At 41.2% G+C, this 19,419-nt stretch overlaps 2 protein-coding genes and 1 long non-coding RNA gene across 3 annotated transcripts in view; 2 read left to right on the forward strand and 1 right to left on the reverse strand.

Annotated features, from left to right (window-relative positions):
- Positions 1 to 19,419, forward strand: part of LOC117754516 (hemicentin-2-like) — a 541,775-nt gene that overhangs the window by 18,480 nt on the left and 503,876 nt on the right. The window contains exons 7-8 of the mRNA XM_034573444.1: positions 343 to 609; positions 16,105 to 16,365. Of these exons, the coding sequence (XP_034429335.1) occupies positions 343 to 609; positions 16,105 to 16,365 (528 nt within the window). The remainder of the gene's footprint in view (positions 1 to 342; positions 610 to 16,104; positions 16,366 to 19,419) is intronic.
- LOC117759177 lies at positions 6,594 to 15,100 on the forward strand. The gene is made up of 4 exons (XR_004613442.1): positions 6,594 to 6,630; positions 6,767 to 6,827; positions 13,877 to 14,037; positions 14,988 to 15,100. It is a non-coding gene; the product is annotated as an uncharacterized LOC117759177 (long non-coding RNA).
- LOC117758110 (beta-1,3-N-acetylglucosaminyltransferase manic fringe-like) lies at positions 7,267 to 8,678 on the reverse strand. The gene is made up of 2 exons (XM_034579533.1): positions 7,903 to 8,678; positions 7,267 to 7,497 (listed from the first exon to the last, which is right to left on the reverse strand). Exons 1-2 carry the CDS (start codon positions 8,263 to 8,265, stop codon positions 7,480 to 7,482), a joined length of 381 nt encoding a protein of 126 aa, XP_034435424.1. The 5' UTR covers positions 8,266 to 8,678; the 3' UTR covers positions 7,267 to 7,479.

Consider the following 19,419-nt stretch of genomic DNA (forward strand, 5'->3'; position numbering starts at 1 on the left):
GCTCTTCACACGTTTTATTAGATAGAAACTCTGTCTAATTGTGGAAAAGGGTCAGAATATGTCACGTTTAAGTCCACGTTACAAACTGGACTATGGTTTGGAAATCTGTGGACATTCAGGGGAGTCTGGAAACAGTAGTGCAACAGGAAATCATTGAAAAAAAACCTCTCACTTAACATTAATTAGAATTTACCTGTGTCAGTTTAACAACCTTGCTGTTGTAACTCAGTGACTCCACTCACCTGAGCACCTTTGACTTTAACACATCATATCATATATGTCCCCAAATGTTAAACACAATGTCTGTCATCTGTTATCATCATTCTGTTTTCACACATACAGACGCTCCAAAGCCTCCCTCTGTGTCAGTGAGTCCCTCTGGTGAAATCATGGAGGGCAGCTCGGTGACTCTGACCTGCGGCAGTGATGCTAACCCAGCAGCTAATTACACCTGGTACAAGAGAAGTGGAGATAAAAAAGTTCCACCTCTCAGTGAAGGGACACAATTTGTCCTCAGCTCCATCCGGTCGTCAGACTCTGGAGAGTATTACTGCACAGCTGAGAATGAGCTGGGAAGGAGTTCAGCAAACATCTTTATTACTGTGACATGTGAGTGAAACACAGGTTATTAAGTGAAGATATATTGAATCTGTCACATTCTTTGTCCTTTACATTTTAAATGTGTGCAGATATGGGTCGTTTGACGTCTGCATCATAAATATTCACAGTCAGACCATCAGCAGCACAAAGAGGAATCCACCCAGCATCTGTTAAAACATCCATAAAGCTTTCACCATCCTCAGTAAACTTGAAAGATATTTCCTTCACTGTGCACATTCACGTGACGAGCAAACAGCTCTCAGCAGACAGACAGTGGTGAAAACAAAACCCTGCTCCTGTGCACACGTCACACATACACCTCCCAGCAGGGGGAGCAGTGGCTCATTAACAGTTTAAGAGACACGCCCACAAACAGGCCACTCTGAACAGAGCTCTTCAAAACGCTTTATTAGAAAATAAACTGTCTTTATATTCAGTCAGAACATCGAGACAGGTTTCGCAAACATGACAAAAAGTACTTTTTGTAAATGTTTCGTCCTGCACCTTTAAGTATTGTGATTTCTTGAAATGATTAAGTAAAAGTTATTTCATCATAGTTTCACCTGGATCATGGAGATCAGCACTCATTGGATCAGCCGCTGCAGTTTTCCTCGCTGTGACTCTCCTCTCCGTGTTCCTACTGATCAGGTGAGCAAATCTGTTCCACTAAAGCTTTGTACGATGAATTCCTGAAAATCTGTCCTGTCAAATTAAATCAACTCGATTATTATGTATATTGTTTGTTATTTGGTTCAATTGATCAGAAAAAAGAGAAACTCTCAGCAATCTGCTGATCCTGGGGACAGACTTGACCACAGTGAGCAGGTGAGACACACAGTTCAGCGTCCAATCCTTTCAAACGCAACTATTTCTCACGTCAAACCCTTTTCTCTGTCATGTAAAGATTAAAAACTAGTTATTAAAATCACAGTCAAAACTGCCATTGTAAAAACAATCATCTGGTGTTTGAATTTCCTTCTGGTAATCTATCCATTTAAGCAAATTGCTGAGTGTTATAATTTTCTGTGCTGTGCGGTTTGTTCAACAGTTTTTGCTGAACTATGACACTTGATGCTGCTCTAAGTTTGTTGATTTGTAACATGTGCTGCTTTAAATCTTGTCAAAGTTTGTGAAAGATTGTATTGATTGGTTCAGATATCTTTAGTGTGGAGCACTGTAATGTGGAGCAGATCACCATTGGGTGTGGCTGTGTAACACGTTGATTTTGCATTGTTCTGTCTGAGACTAAGTGTGTGTGAGACTGCTTTTCATAGTCTGTGTCGTTGGGACAAATAAAGTCAGTGTTGGCTGCGTGTGGATGCAGCTCTATAATTAAAGGTTGATCCACAGAGCAGTCGTGTTCTTTCATATCTGTATTTAGTGATTATGTTGCCCTTTGACATGAATTTGAGGTAATTGTGTTACGAGTTTGGAGAGATAGCGTTGTGTGGCATTGAGTGTCGGTGAGTAGGGCGTGGTGCATCAGCGAGACGGAGAGTTGTGTACTCGTTGCTGGTCGGAACAAGACTGAGAGAAAGAAGGGAGTTAGGGGGTGTGGCCTATCCCCCTTCCTTCTCGCTCCTTCTATAGTTACTGTGAGCCTGACTTTTCTTTTTTTAAGTGCCTCTGTGTCTGTAGACCTGCAGTTGTATTAAAGTGTTACACAATTAAATGATACACACTATACACCCAAAATATAGTGCTAAAAGAGTTTTTATCAATGATTTGCTGACAGATAGTTTTGGGGTCCAGGGATTATATTGTGTGTAGCTCGACCTCTAATTAAATGATGTTACACAACTTGTTTCGACCAAACTTGGCTGCAGTACGCGAACATCCAGCTCCCAGATGTAGTCTTATCTGGACACAACCGATGTGAAAGCGCAAACACAAGTGGCTCACCTACACACTAAGTGAGAAGTTTGTAGTGTTCGTGTTTGGAATTCAAACTGAAGACCTTCCCTCCTTTTGGTTTTTAGTAGAACCACATGTTTCCTGTCCTTGAAACACGTCTGGTGCAGAAGGAGGCGCTTTAAATAAATCAATAGCTGCGATAGTTGGACTCTGACGTTGTCCATACTGCCACATGTCCAAGATTCAAAAGCAAATTTGTGTTTGCAGCGTCTACCCAATGAGTGTGAGGAAAACTGTGACCTTCACTATGCCAGTGTCCACTTCATGAAGAGACAGACGGATCCCATCTCCTCCAACGTCGGATCAGCTGAACCCAGCAAACACAAGGAGGCGGAGGAGGTTGTGTACGCTTCTGTCAACTTTAACAGATCTGCCCCGAGGTGAGCAGCTCTTCACTCAGGACCATTATCCTCACTAACACCACAAAACATCATAAACAGAGATATATCCTATAGAAGTCATTTGTTTTTACACTTTCATTTTTTCTTATTTTGTTTAAAAATGTGTATTTGTTAAAGGAGACATATTCTGCTCATATTCAGTTTGATCATTTTAATTAGTGTTGTGACTTTAAAATGTTTAATGTTCAGAAAACATCACTTTCCTCCGACTGTCTATTGCTGCAGCTCCTCTTTTCAGCCTCTGTCTCAAACACTTGGTTTTAGCTCCTGTCTCTTTAAGGCCCCCCCCCCCTCCTGATAATGCCCAGTCTGCTCTGATTGGTCACCCGGCCCACTCTGTTGTGATTGGTTAACCACTTCCTGTGCATGTAGGAAAACCTCCACTCTCACTTTACGAGGGACACATTCAATCTCAAATCATTTCTTATAGTTTAACTAGCGTTTCCGTGGTGAACGACATGTTTGTTTGAACCCGTGTGCAGCGGGCTCTCGTTTGGTGGGTGTGTCAGAGGTGTTCCCCAATCAGCAGCGACTGTTTTAAAAAGGCAGTGACACAATGGATTCTAAAGTTCTCTACAGATGCTGGTGTTAGAAGCTGCTGTTCCAGACGACGGAAGCAGAGACTGTGACATTCAGCCTGTATTGAAGCATTCAACACGTATTTTAACCCACATCATCTACCTCCGAAATGTTTTCCACGAGAACGCCAAGAATGATCTCCTGCGCTAACATTGTTGCAACACTTCGTAACACAATGTGTTCAACGCACCACTGTTTACGTTTAAATACTGCTTATGCTACGTTTGCTACAGCCCTGGCTTCTGCCGATGATGCAGAGGTACGGGCGGGACTACTGGTGAGGTGTTTCAGGAGCTTCATGTTTTCCGTGGGGCAGAGGAGCTCGTTTTACCAGGAGAGGAGCTCAGACTTTGGGCTTTTTAACTTTGCAGAAGTTTGAAACTCAATATGTCTCCTTTAATGCTACGTCTCCATGACCTCCTGATCATTTATTTGTTTTATCTCCTTTCAGAACCAGAGGTCAGGACACTGGAGAGGATCCAGCTGCATTGTACAGCACAGTCAAAAAACCTCCTGCTGTTTAGACCAACGTCTGGAAATCACCTTAGTCCCGATGGAAATATCTCAACAGCTGCGGGATGGATTTGAATAGAAGTTCATACAACTGTTCATGGTCCCCACAGGATGAATCCTACTTTGGTGACAGTCAGACTCCAGCATCATTGTTGAAGTGAATGTTCAGTTTTAAGTGACTTGTCTTGACAGCTAATGGATAAATTGCCCCGAGGATGAATCCAAACGACTTCGGTGACTCGACTTTTATCTGAAATATATCAGCAACTTGTAGAAGTTGTTAAAAACGCCACATTTAGCCTGAATGAAAAATATCAAACATTTTATAACTTGCAGCTTTAAACATGAAATTAAGTGTGTGTCAGACGGTCGACAAACTGTAAACTTGTAGCAAACTTTTTTCTATTCATAAAATTATCAAAAAAAGCATTATTAGTTAGTTGTAGTGTGACACTGCTGCCGCTAGATGGTAGTAAAGAGTTTTACTGATAAAACCACAGAGAGGATTCTGTCTCTTTCACTTCTTTCTGTTTCTACACTATTGTTTCCAGCGTTTCCATCATCAGCCGATCAGGAGTTGTACTCATTTCCTCTGAGGACTGGAGGGACCACGTCTCATGTGGATGTGAGCTGCTACTTACGTGATGAACGCCTTGAATGTGACCGTTAACACAAAGTGAACTGCTGACACCAGATGAGCTGTGTTGCCTCTGGTGTCTGTTCAAAGTTTGCATCAGGCCCATTGATTTCACTTTAGTGTTTTGTGGTATTTCTCACATCACGTGTGAAACACGTGAAGAAGAAGGAGTTAGGTGTGTTTTAATCCACTATGTTCACACGGCGGCCATTTTCCTCTGACGTCTCTCTCAGGGTGTGAAGCTCGAATGTTGTTACGAACAGAATAATGTTGTACTGCTGTGATCCAGGTTTATAAGTTATACAAAAAAGATTATACATTATCACTTATTCTTCATTAGGATTATTGATTCATTATTATAATATTAGTTTTGGTAATTTTAGTAACATAATTAGTTTGTTTGCTGCACCTTTAGGAGACTGATGTTAATTATACTTTTACTTTTTCTTCACAACATTATTCATATTAATAGTCTTGTTTATTTTCATTTGTTGTTCACTCACAACTTCCTCTTTTCTAACTTTGTGATGTACAGTTTTGAAACAAAGCAGATTTTCTTTCAGGATCATTAAAAGTTATTTTATTCTGTTAATATATTTTTATATTAAATGTGAAGCTTATTTGTTCTAATTTGCTTTTGTTTTGAAACTCTTACTATATTTTAATCTCACTTAAAGTATTAATGGCAGTTTATTTTCCAGTTCAATTTTAAATCTTTCTTTAATTTGTCTTTTTCATGTCAATCTTTATTGCATCTTAATGAGACACTGAACAGATGAGATTAAAAACAGCCCAGTTTTTCTCAAGTCTCCTTAAATTTGTCTTTCTTGTGTCAGTGAGATGTTGTGATGTGGATGATACAGGTTTGGTATGAACAGCAACTAAAGTTGTTTCTCACACTCGTACAAACCACAGTTTAATCTACCACCATCAGGCTCAGGATGCAGGTAGGTGCAAAGAGGAAGGAAGTGGGATGTGTTTAACAGTTTGACTTTCTCAGCCTCTTCTGTGTTGTGGGTAGACGTGTCTGTGATGTGACTGAGTTTCATCTTGTGCACATTATTTATCTGTGGACGTTTTTATTGTTTGAAGTCACAGACGAGAGCAGCAGCTACTATGAGTGTAACTGCAGCAGCGAGTGGATTTGTTGTCCTTCTTCTCACTGTGACAGGTACTGTACGTCTACATTCATGTTTCACTCTATTTTACACTCGGACTTCTGATTCACCTGAAGTGAGTTTGAGAAAGAAAGTAAAAATATAAATGAACCATTCATTCATTTTCAGATCACCACCTGTAAAGTGATGCAGAAAGAAAATATATGAAGAAATTATCATCAGTATTATTTTGTATCTTTGTTTAGAAGTTTCTATCGTCTAGAGCTCAAAATATTAAAGAGTCTGCAACTTATTATTATTATTATTATTATTATTATTATTATTATTATTATTATTATCATCATGACTGAGTTCCTCTCCTCTCGATGCAGGAATTGTCATCAGTGTGTGGAGTCATCAGTTGAAATGCTATGGAATGCTGCTCATGGAAATGTGTTTCTTTTCTACAGAAAGTAAAAAGTAAACTAAGTGTTCTCTGGTGTCGTTATGAATCTGATTCTCTGTGTTACAGTGGTACAGTGTGAGAATGGCTGGGATGTGAGTTACACTTCTACTGAGATCTGTGCCGTCAGAGGATCAACAGTGGACATTACCTGTACCTACACATACCCATCCACATTTAATAACCATGATACTACAGTTCAGGAAACTTTCTGGTTCATTCAAGAGAGTAATGGGATTCACGTTGATCTAAGGACTGATCTGGAGTATTCAGGTCGTGTGGAGTATCTCTGTGAAAACAACAAGTGCACTCTGAGAATCTCTAACCTGAGAGAGAGCGACTCAGCTGTGTACAAGTTCAGGTTCACAACAAACCAACCTACTGGGAGTTTTACTGGTTCAGCTGGAGTCACTCTGTCTGTCACAGGTAACATTTACATCTGAACATTCATTCATTTATTTCCTACATCTTGTTTGGTTCACTTGAGTGTGTCTGTGCACTTTTATATGCATGTGTGTGTTGTCAGTTTGGACTAAAATGAATTCCGTACTCTCACAAACAGATTTGCATGTGCAGGTGAGCACATCAGTGAAGGATGACTATTCTAACTGGGCAGAGTTCAGGTGTCAGAGCAGTTGTCGTCTTCCTGATCATCTGAACTACAGTATGTTTCACTCTGTTTCATAAAACATCTCATGGAGTCAAATTGAACATTCAAATGATTTTAAAAGTGCTGCATACGTCCGTGGTGGAGCCCCATCGTTAGCTGCACTACTCAACAGCTTGTTACCTCTGTCACCTGCGCGCAACAAATCCTGCGATGAGTTGGATCCTTCATTGCTCAGGTGTATTTGCAGGAGCTTTCTAAAGGGGACAGCTCAGCAGCACCTGAATTGGGACGCAGGTCGTTTCTAACCTGTGTGCTAAGCTAACCAGCTGCTGGCTGAAGCCTCCTGATGTAAATGGTACGGACAGATGTCGATCTGCTAACGATGAAAGCAAACAAGTGTGTTTCCAGCAATATTGGATGATCATTATACCAGAGATGTACCAAAATCTAACTGAACTAGACACTGACAATAATTACTCTTTTGATTTTGAAAAATCTACTTAGAATCTATTCCCTTGATTTAAAAGTCATAAAAACTCTTATTGATCCCAGTGTTTAATCTTGAATCTTAGGAAAACAGGCAGAAGTTACAACTTTTGTTTTCCACATTGCTGTTTTGTTTCTTTTGAGATTTAACCTCAGTGAGGAGGTGAACTTAGGACGTGTCAATCAGAGACGTGCAGCTGGAAAGCAGGAAGGAAGTGAATGTTTTCATTTCATCAACAGAACAAAAGAACAAGTGAGTCAGATACTTGATCATAGAAATATTGACTTGAACTTTAGATTGTGGATATGGACAGAATATGAGTTTGCTCTGAGGACATATGAATTTATAAAACTGTATAAACTGCTCTCTTCTGGATGAGGCTGAGACTTTGGTAAAATTCCTTCTATCCAATTTAGAATCTCCTCTTTTCTTTCTGTTAGGATCATTCACTGTGCTCATTAAACCACATGTTCACTGTTTTAAACCCACAAGGGGATTTACTTCTGATGGAGCTTCTGTTCCACTGTTGTTCTGCTGTTTTAATGGTGTAAGAGGTTTTAAACAAAGGTGTCCGAGCAGCACAGACACCACAGGGACTCACATGCGCCTTGGTTCTTGACATCCACGTCTCCACGAGGAGCGCCAGGCGCGTCTTGTGGAACCTGCCGGTGGTTTTCACAGCGATGAAGATGTCCTCCTGCTTCAGTTTGGGCTGAGAGACATGAGCACCCTCAGTGGTCGGGTGTCCAGCCTCCCTGCTGCTGCTGCCGCTGGCCGGCCTCTGTGCGTCCTTGGCCGCGGAGGGAGCCTGCTGGATGGCGCGGGGGAGCGCACCGGCTGGCGGATCGAGGACCACACTGATCTTGGGAGGGTCGCTGGTGCGTAATTGAAGATCCACGAAGAGGACGATGAAGAAGGTGAAAATCAGGACCGGCAGCCTCCGACGTGTCCATCTCTTGTGCATTGTAGAATAAAAAGTGATTCACTGTAGATTCCACAACGTTTTAAAACCATGCTCTTGGCTGCTGGTGATTTCGTTTCCCCATCACCTTCTCTTCCGTGTTCTTCACCAATCAACTCTTAATTTGCATGTTTGTAAACTTTTTTATCAGATTGATTTAATTAATAAACTGATTCTTTTTTATCTGTTTTGAAAACGGCTGCATCGAAACGACTGATTTCCTTCCATTCTGTGCGTAAAAGCTGCTGTCGGCAGCTATTTGACTTGACACATGCGCAGCTCTGCCCGCGCTGCTCGTCACTGTGGAGACGACATGAAGTGATGTGGCTTCCTGATTTCAAAATAAACTACAACCTGCAGAACTACACTTCCGTTTATAATCAGCTTTCACTGGAGAAAAGTTCATCAAAACATGAATCACACTAAATAGGATGAAAATACTTAAAGAGCTTTTCCAATTATTAAATAAAAAGCTGGATAAGCCTTTTCTTTTTTTGTGAATGTTTTCAAATATAAAAATAGTTATATTTTTGTAAATAATAAATATTTGATGATCATACATAACTCTGTGTTTAAATGTATCTCATAGGGAAGAATGAGGACTTCGGCGTTTGACTTTTTATTTTCTTTTGAAAGGAGAACGTTTTCCAGTAAACTCAGTGTTTTATTGAAAGCGTGTGTCCCTTGTACGAGACGTCCTGAAGAGACAGAGCCACGCAAATTCTCCAAAATTTGTTCCATTGCTCTTCACTAGAGGAAGCTTGCTGTGCTGTCGATGCCCAATGATTGACCCCAGCCCCACAGTGACCCTTTAAGGATAAGTGGTAAGGATGGATGAGTGCACATTCACATTGTAGTGCATTCCTCCGCCAAGGTCGAACAGTCACCTTATGAAAACCACATTTAAATTCACTAAATCCATATTTGTGTTCTCTCATTCAAATCTGCACCAAATTACACAATCTTTTTTTTTCTCATCAAGATCCATGAATTATTCTCTGAGAAATCAACAGAAATGAAATGAAAAAGTCCTGGATCTGCTCCGTGATCCGGATCTGCACCAAATTTTCAATTCCCCTGACCCGTACCGTATCCAAGTTTTGTTGTTATCAATCCACAGGTTTTTGAGTGATCTTGTTTAAAGCTAAGAAACCAACGGGGGGGGGGGAGAAAACGTAGCCTCCTTGGTGGAGTTAATTAACAGCCAACAACTGAGCACATCTACAAACATTAGCCGACATCACATGTAAAACATCATACAAATAAAAATGCCTCCATGTTAGAAAACAGCAACAAAGGTCAATGATCACATGACTGATTCTACTTGAGCCATGTTGTAAGAGTCCTGAAGACGGAAGTAAAGTAAATAATTGTGGGGAAAGTCGTGTTTTCTTCTTATGAATCAACTTGCAAACCCATTTCTCTTGACACGTCTTCGGGAGCGAGGATCAGAAGAACTGGCAGAAACATCTCAAAGTACGAATCAATCACAAACGACACGTCTGACAACTTGTCACAGCCGACTGAACCTGGCGCCGTTTGTTCGCTCAGGGAGAAACAACAAACCACAAACACTCCCCCTCCTTCCTTCCTCTTCAGAGTCACTGTTGCTTCAGAAACACTGAAAAAACTGCTGCACATGAACTTAGAAAAACTGAGTTTGCAAATACAAAGTTTCCTCAAAAACACAGGAAAACATTTCTGTGTTTTCAGCTTAGCAACTGAAAACTACCTGAAACTGATCACGTCATATTTTAAACCCAACCTCAAGAACATGGCGGAAGCGTATTAGATATTGTAATTTGTGTGTCTGGATGCATAGTCTAATGTATGGTGTTCTGTAAATTACAGAATAACTTTGACATTGATGTAAAGTGGAGAATCTTCAAGGGAAATCATTTAATAACATTATTTACAATCTTAAATCAGCTTTGGGTGAGTTTCTTCTCATTCCCCAGGAGAGTAATTGATGTGAGGATAGATAAGAGATGAGAGATTACAAAGGAAAACACCAACACTTATAAATATCAGTCCTAAACACGCCTGATTTATATCATTAAGATTAAGGAAATAGTTAAAGAAAGTAAAATAAAGTTCCTGGATCCACACTAAAATGTTTTGGGTTCTTTTCTGACTAATAACACATCCAAGGTTTACAACATTTGTCCAGTAGATTTTGTGTAACCCTTCATACAAACATACAATCAAAAACACAGACAAAAACCTCCTTGGCAGATTGTGTCATGGACGACATTACGGCTCCAGTATTGGTCATGAACCACACCTCCTCCTTGTTAGCAGATGGGACCAAACTAAAAAGTCAAAATACACATTGGAAAGATTTCCCCCCAAAAAGTCACTGTAGGTAGTTTTTAATCACATTTATTTTCTAGTGTTCATGTTTCCAATAAGTTTGGTTTTAATTAATCACTTGATGATGTTAAACGAGGTGAAATATCTTTGATTGACAGCTGAGACAGACTCGCTATCTGTCGAGCATCAGCGGGAAAAATGGCGTCAAAAGTGTACGATGGTGAATTATGGCTTGATTTTCGTACACGAGTCGTTCCTCTTTATATTCTATAGCCTACGGTGGGAACACGCTGACACAATGCCACCTCGTCTCGAGAAGGGAAACAATAACTCGTGCATCGGACAAACTCTCAGGGAGGAACCGTGGAATGTTACTCAGCTGCTCGACTCTTTAAAAGCTCCAGGTCTCCAGTCGTCCACTACTGTATCCACTGTCTACTGTTTGCTGTGCAGCTGTCTCCAGAGACCGTCTCTGCAGAGAGAAAGAGCTTGATACAATTAATTCACCTCAGACCCTCATCGCCACCTTTGTTTATTTGTCCTTTCTCAGCGTTCTCGCCTTACATCCATCCCTCCATCCCTCCCCTCCTCTCTCTGGATCTCCCTCTCTCTTTCTTTCCACTGACCAGCTGCTTTCCTCGCCTCCACCGCTGCCTGGCCCTGCAGACAGGACCAGCCCACCTCCCTGCACCCCGCCCCTTCGCGGTCCCGCAGGTAAACCAGAGATGCCCGGGGCACACCCTGGCTAGGAAAGGCCCAGGATCGCCTTACGGCCTCCCTGAAAAGGGTCCATTCTCAAACACCAAGTACATCACAGCCCCACTTGGAACAAAGGGCCCCGGGAGTCGAGGGACCAGACCCCCTTTTAGGGCTTTGTCTGTTTTACCTGAGTCAGAGACTTGGACTGAGCACAAGAGCCGAGATCAGACAAACATCACGGACACAAACGTGAGGAAGTCACAAAGGCAGAGGCTGCAGATTTGAACATATTTTAACTCTGTTTAATCAGCTCGATTTCTCAAATGTAGATATGTTTTCATTAAGTTTTTCTTAGATATAACATTTTCAGTGTCTTTAATCTATTCTAGAGTGACGCAGATCCAGAAAGGAATATATTCCCTGTGCAGATCTTTGTAACCCAGACGTCAAAACTTTTAAACAAATTGTATTTATTTTTAAGATTCCTCCACATCCTGTCACCTACTTATATCCTTGTTTTAATTAATACAAAATAATAAAATTATCAGTGCATCTATGGAGACATGGAGCAATATCCTCGGTGTTGAAGCACAATGTATATTCAGATAACTGGGTGAAAAAATACTTGACCATTCACAAATGTTCCGGTATTTGGGATTTTACACTTAACCTCCAGCCTCCTGTCGCCTTGATGCTGAAATTCAATTCTCCGAACATTTTCAGAACTGACGACAGCCTGGGATCAGTTCACATAAGTTCTCCACTTGGTAACAGACGTTCAAGAACAGCTCAGACGGAACATGTGTCCAAAAAAAGAGTTTTGTTTCTGATACTTTTCTGATCTTGAAATCATAGTTGATTATTTTTAAATATCTTAAAGGTCCAGTGTGCAAGATTTAAGTGAAAAGGATCAGTCATTGTGCCCCCTACTGGTCACTGGAAGTAACCCTTGTGTTAATTACCCTTCGGTTTACAAGGAATGTTCATGGCGTGTTCTACTCTTGATATACAGCAGCATAGTGCGTGCAGGGTGTGTTCTCCGGTGCCACATAGTGGACACAGGAAGCATGTACACAGCTGCACACTCCACGCCGGAATTAGCATCTTTCTCAATCGTGCAGTGTCGGACGGTTGAGAAAAGTAAAGCGCTGCGTCAACTGGCTGGATCGAGGGGGGGCAGGCCTGTTCAACGCTGCTTACAGCTTCAGTTGAGGATGATTCAGGTTTGGTACGAACAGCCACTATAGTCGTTTCTAACACTCTGTAAAATGAGGAAATTCACAGTTTGTACAAAACACAAGTTACTTCTTTATTTTAGGTTTAATCTTCCACCATCTGTCTCAGCAAGCACGTAAGTGGAAAGAGGAAGGAAGTTGGGGGTGTTTAACAGTTTAAATTTATCTTTCTCTTTCAGAATCTGTCTTTATTCTCAGACTCTTCTGTGTTGTAGGTAGACGTGTCTGTGATGTGACTGAGTTTCATCTTGTGCACATTATTTATCTGTGGACGTTTTTATTGTTTGAAGTCACAGACGAGAGCAGCAGCTACTATGAGTGTAACTGCAGCAGCGAGTGGATTTGTTGTCCTTCTTCTCACTGTGACAGGTACTGTACGTCTACATTCATGTTTCACTCTATTTTACACTCGGACTTCTGATTCACCTGAAGTGAGTTTGAGAAAGAAAGTAAAAATATAAATGAACCATTTATTCATTTTCAGATCACCACCTGTAAAGTGATGCAGAAAGAAAATATATGAAGGAATTATCATCAGTATTATTTTGTATCTTTGTTAAGAAGTTTCAGACAGATCAAGGCTTCTATCGACGAGAGTCTGAAATATTATTATTATGATTATTATGATTATTATCATCATGACTGAGGTCCTCTCCTCTCGATGCAGGAATTGTCATCAGTGTGTGGAGTCATCAGTTGAAATGCTATGGAATGCTGCTCATGGAAATGTGTTTCTTTTCTACAGAAAGTAAAAAGTAAACTAAGTGTTCTCTGGTGTCGTTATGAATCTGATTCTCTGTGTTACAGTGGTACAGTGTGAGAATGGCTGGGATGTGAGTTACACTTCTACTGAGATCTGTGCCGTCAGAGGATCAACAGTGGACATTACCTGTACCTACACATACCCATCCACATTTAATAACCATGATACTACAGTTCAGGAAACTTTCTGGTTCATTCAAGAGAGTAATGGGATTTACGTTGATCTAAGGACTAATCCGGAGTATTCAGGTCGTGTGGAGTATCTCTGTGGAAACAACAAGTGCACTCTGAGAATCTCTAACCTGAGAGAGAGCGACTCAGCTGTGTACAAGTTCAGGTTCACAACAAACCAACCTACTGGGAGTTTAACTGGTTCAGCTGGAGTCACTCTGTCTGTCACAGGTAACATTTACATCTGAACATTCATTCATTTATTTCCTACATCTTGTTTGGTTCACTTGAGTGTGTCTGTGCACTTTTATATGCATGTGTGTGTTGTCAGTTTGGACTAAAATGAATTCCTTATTCTCACACACAGATTTCCATGTGCAGGTGAGCAGATCAGTGAAGTATGACTATTATTACTACACGAATGTAGAGCTCAGGTGTCAGAGCAGTTGTCGTCTTCCTGATCATCTGAACTACGTCTGGTACAAGAATCAACAGAAGGAGATAGGAGGAGCATCTTATACACATAATTTTTATTATACAGACACAGTTTCCTGTGCTGTTAAAGGACACGAGGATTTCCGCTCTCCGTCAATGTGTGAGTTTAATCTACAGTATTTCACCAACACAGCACCATCTGCTGGAGTATTTGAGATAATGCATTGTACCATAACTTCATGTGTCTTTAAATACTTTTTTCTGCATGGGCACATTGAACTCTTGGGATACTACTGTCAGTACTGACAAACTAGTGTAGTACTAGTACTAGTATTCTGCTTGTGTAAATATAGATGGAAGACATGACTGCTCCCCAGAAGTGAAGCCAAAGCATTGTGATCGCCCTCTGGTGGCTGGCTGCAGTATAGAACATACATCCTGTCTCCTCCATGTTAGTGGGAAGGACATGGACCAATCTAAAAAGTTAAATACATTTTTCTCAAAGACGGTTTGTGTCATTTTAGGTCGTTCTTATCGCACTCTATTGTTCATGTTTCTCATAAGTTTGGTTTTAATTAGTTATTTGATCATATGACAATTAGATTAAACTTCATGATTGACAGCTAAGGCTGACTCAGGATTGGTCGAGCTCATGTATGGGCGGGACCTTGATACTGTGGCTCCATCTCCAGATCACTACTGTGCAGACTGTGGTTCCAAATGTGAAAGATGGCAGCGTTGGTATCCAGGATATTTTGGCTTCATTTCTGGAGAGTGGGAGGAAGTGGAGACGTGTCGTCCATCTTTGGTCGACTCTGCATAAAAGATACAGATCATTTCCTCCATATTGGCCAGTTTGCTCCATTACAAGAGCAACTTCTACAAGGTCCCTCATGTTCCTCACCTCCAACAGTGTGTTTCTCCCTCACACTGAAGTTTAAAGGGCACTTCCCTGTGTTTTTTGTGAACTGAAAGTTTCCTCATCTTGGCATCGTCATCATCTTAAAATGAAAACCTGCCGACTGTTGATTCACCAGAGAAAATACATGGAGTTAGTTTTATAAATGTTTAAGTTTATCTTCTGATTCTCTGATGTGCTCTGTGTTACAGTGGTATGGAGTCAGATTGACTGGGGTGTGAGTTACACTTCTACGGAGATCTGTGCCTTCAGAGGATCAACAGTGGACATTACCTGTACCTACACATACCCATCCAGGTTGAATTACCGTGTTACTACAGTTCAGGAAACTTTCTGGTTCATTCAAGAGAGTAATGGGATTTACGTTGATCTAAGGACTGATCCGGAGTATTCAGGTCGTGTGGAGTATCTCTGTGAAAACAACAAGTGCACTCTGAGAATCTCTAACCTGAGAGAGAGCGACTCAGCTGTGTACAAGTTCAGGTTCACAACAAACCAACCTACTGGGAGTTTTACTGGTTCACCTGGAGTCACTCTGTCTGTCACAGGTAACATTTACATTAGACTCAGAGAAGTGGAGATAAACAAGTTCAACCTCTCAGTGAAGAGACACAATTTGTCCTCAGCTCCATCCGGTCGTCAGACTCTGGAGAGTATTACTGCACAGCTGAGAATGAGCTGGGAAGGAGTTCAGCAAACATCTCTATTACTGTGACATGTGAGTGAAACACAGGTTATGAAGTGAAGATATGTTGAATCTGTCCCATTCTTTGTCCTTTACATTTTAAATGTGTGCAGTTATGGGTCGTTTGACTTCTGCCACATAAGTATTCACAGTCAGACCATCAGCAGCACAAAGAGGAATCCACCCAGCATCAGTTAAAACATCCATAAAGCTTTCACCATCCCCAGTAAACTTGAAAGATATTTCCTTCACTGTGCACATTCACGTGACGATCAAACAGCTCTCAGCAGACAGACAGTGGTGAAAACAAAACCCTGCTCCTGTGCACACGTCACACATACACCTCCATACAAGTCCATGTTACAAACTGGACTATGGTTTGGAAATCTGTGGACATTCAGGGGAGTCTGGAAACAGTAGTGCAACAGGAAATCATTGAAAAATACCTCTCACTTAACAACAAGAAGAATTTACCTGTGTCAGTTTAACAACCTTGCTGTTGTAACTCAGTGACTCCACTCACCTGAGCACCTTTGACTTTAACACATCATATCATATATGTCCCCAAATGTTAAACACATTGTCTGTCATCTGTTATCATCATTCTGTTTTCACACATACAGACGCTCCAAAGCCTCCCTCTGTGTCAGTGAGTCCCTCTGGTGAGATCATGGAGGGCAGCTCGGTGACTCTGACCTGCAGCAGTGATGCTAACCCAGCAGCTAATTACACCTGGTACAAGGAGAACCGAACTCTGCTTCAAGGACCAGAGGGCGTTTATCGTCTCTCCTCCATCAGCTCTGGGGACAGCGGGGTCTACTCCTGCAAGTCTGAGAATCAGTACGGACGGATCAACTCCACGTCTCTACACTTAGACGTCCAGTGTGAGTAGAAAACATCCACATGTCCATGAAACCCAGCACTGTCTCGCAATCTTACAGAAGGTTCCTGGGTCCGCCCCCTTATCTGGATTCACACCAAACTTTCCTGAGTTCTTCCCTGACCCGTACCTCATCCTACCTTCAAGTTTCATGCTAATCGACTCAGTAGGTTTTGTGTAATCTTGCTTAAAATCAACAACCAACAAACAAACGGACTGGGGTGAAAACATCTGTTGTTGCATAGCTACACTATATGACGTCATTTTCTAAACTCATAGTGACGACATTCCCACCATATGATCATAGATTATTTTTCAATGTATATAAGCTTCAGGTCGTCTCTATAGTCCTATTAGAGGCAGGAATACAGCAGATAGGCAGTTTTAAGGATGCATGATGTAAATCTTGTGATGGAAATTCATCTTGAGATTTGAAATAATGAAATTCTCAGACTGGAGTTGCCTTTGAGTCTTTATAATAGTAAGCTCTGCAGAGGTTACACAACAAGCACGGGTGCTCAAAATGGAACTGGCCGCAAGTTCACAAAAGCCAGAACTTATACAAAGAGGCATTTCATAAAACATAATATGAAAAAAGACATGAAAGACATGAGATCATCTGTGTCTGTCCATCCGCTGTAGCAGTTGGAAGAAAAACATCACCAAATAAGGGCATGCACCCTGTTGATCAAGGTCATAGCAGTGAGACACCGCCAGATAAGGGTTCCATCCTGTCAGGTAGACAGTATCACAGCAGTTAGACACCTGGTCAGGGGGATTTCCAATACCTTAGACACTGGTCAGTTGAATTTTCCACTACACTTTCCCCTTTGATCATCAATAAAAATATGATCACTAACGAAAAATAATCAAGAAACATCATAATCAACATCATAATCATAGAAGAATATCGACGAGTCTTCAACCCACGCACTTTGCGTACGTACAGGGTCACATCCACCATGGAGAGGTTCTAGAACATCGATGCATGGCAGGGAGGTGCAATAGGTAGCCGCTGCTGTTTTTGTGGAAAGAAAAAAGTTCTTTTCCTGTAATTGAGCAAGCATTTAAAATGAAAATGGAAGGAAATCAGGTCAAACAACATCATCATCTCATTAACCATTATCAAAATTTAACATACTGTATTGATTGGCAAAAGTAACTCATATTAAAATGTAATAAAACGTTAAATGTCAACATACAGTATATGTTGGGCCATGGTTTTGTGTGAAACCACACTTCGGCCTACATGTGCCATCAAACCCTGAAGCCGCATGTTCCCCCAGGACTCCGTCTCCCAGGGGCCATTAAAAACCAGAGCAAGGAACTCAATGTCCCAGAGGGCATCAACTTCACACAGAGGGGTGGAAACCCCCCCCCCAGGGACACAGGTTTCAACTCCCATTGGTCACTCTGGACCCCATGACCTGTGAGGTCACCGGGCCAATATAAGCTAAGTTCTCCAGCTCCTCGAGCTCGAGCTCTCTCTTTCTAAACTCCCTCAACGGGGAGAAGGGTGTCTCTTTTTCTACACTCCCTCCAAGGAGAGAAGGCTGTCGAGCCTCTTCTCCAGCTCACATCTTCTCTTCCCATCCAACTCTTCGAGAGGAGCACAAAGGTGCAGCTTCCAGCTCATCTCACCAAGGAAACCTCCTCGCCCTCCAAGCTCTACCAACGTCCTAGCAGCGACTCGATGTCCTGCTTGCAAACTTCAGCCAGCAACTGAACTGAACTCAACAGGAACCAGCAAGATGACACAAAACTGCGAACTGCACAGCAACTTCCGTTTTCCCCTTTCCACGGACTGGTCGTAAACATTCCAATAGGTGGGGGACGGGTGTTATCTCTTTGGCCAGCGACCATCTTGAAAGCACGCTGACTCACACAGACACACACACATGTATACACACATACCTATCTTTGTTTAACAATTAGACCGTTAGTAATTTGTGTTTTTATACTTTATTATATTCATAATAAATGTTTTTCTTTCACAAATGTTTTTCCATTAATGTTGCATAAGTGAATTTCGCCAACCTCTACACTGTCAAGAACCCCATATCTTTCAACTTAGCTAACTATCTATATGGTAATTTTGGTTATAGTTATTAATTTAATTGTTAATCAGAGTTCCAAATTTGTAGTTAGAACCTTAATCTATGAGACTTAATCAATAAATTGGCTATATTTTCCCTTCCTTTGAAGGGTGGTGCCCCGAGGTAACTTTAATCAATTAAAGTTATTATTTAATATTAATAATAAAATATTAATATTTAATATTTTTATCTTGATAACCAAATTTATTGAATGCCGAAAGGCACACCATTTTATGGTATCACGTTTGATGCATTATGGCACAACATATATCTAAGGTTGAAAATATCCAGTAAAAACTTTTTTAATTCTTGCTTGGAAGTAAAATTGATTCAGTATGTACAAACTTCATAAAGTAACTCACATCAACCTTAAAAATTCACAGAGCTTCAAATTAAAGCATCATAAAATATGAAGTTGAAAGGATAATTGCAGTAGCTGTTTTTGTCTAGTGAAATCATTAAGAAACACATAAGCAAGCTGGGGGGAGAAAATAACATAAAAAACCTAAAATTGAGTATCGTCATCAGAACCATCTGTGCTGTCAGTGTCCAGGTAGGGAGGGATGGGGAATAAGTTACGGATCAAGGGGACCTGAATCACTTTATCTTTTGTCTAGTCAAATTTGCATGTGCTGGATGGAAAAGACAGTTCGTTAGATCATCAGAGACTTTTATAGGAGTGCATCTAGACAGAATAATGGGCAAAACAATAATAGAGGAGATCATGAGTAACACGTATAGCGAGCCTCTCAGGCCACACAACCCTGGATGTCGAAATGGATGCCATGGCCTGTCCATGGTCTCAGTTGTCAGGCAGATTTCTTCTGTGTTGTGGCAGAACGCTCATGTGGTTAATCATACAACACTCTCGGTGCTTCTCAACCTGTGGAAGTATCAGTGTGTGTGCTTTGAGTTGAAGGCGTCAGCTGGTCAGATGGAGCTGGTACTCGTTTGCAGTGGCT

This window comes from Hippoglossus hippoglossus, chromosome 1 (assembly GCF_009819705.1).
Source record: "Hippoglossus hippoglossus isolate fHipHip1 chromosome 1, fHipHip1.pri, whole genome shotgun sequence".
In the NCBI taxonomy this organism is placed as follows: domain Eukaryota; kingdom Metazoa; phylum Chordata; class Actinopteri; order Pleuronectiformes; family Pleuronectidae; genus Hippoglossus; species Hippoglossus hippoglossus.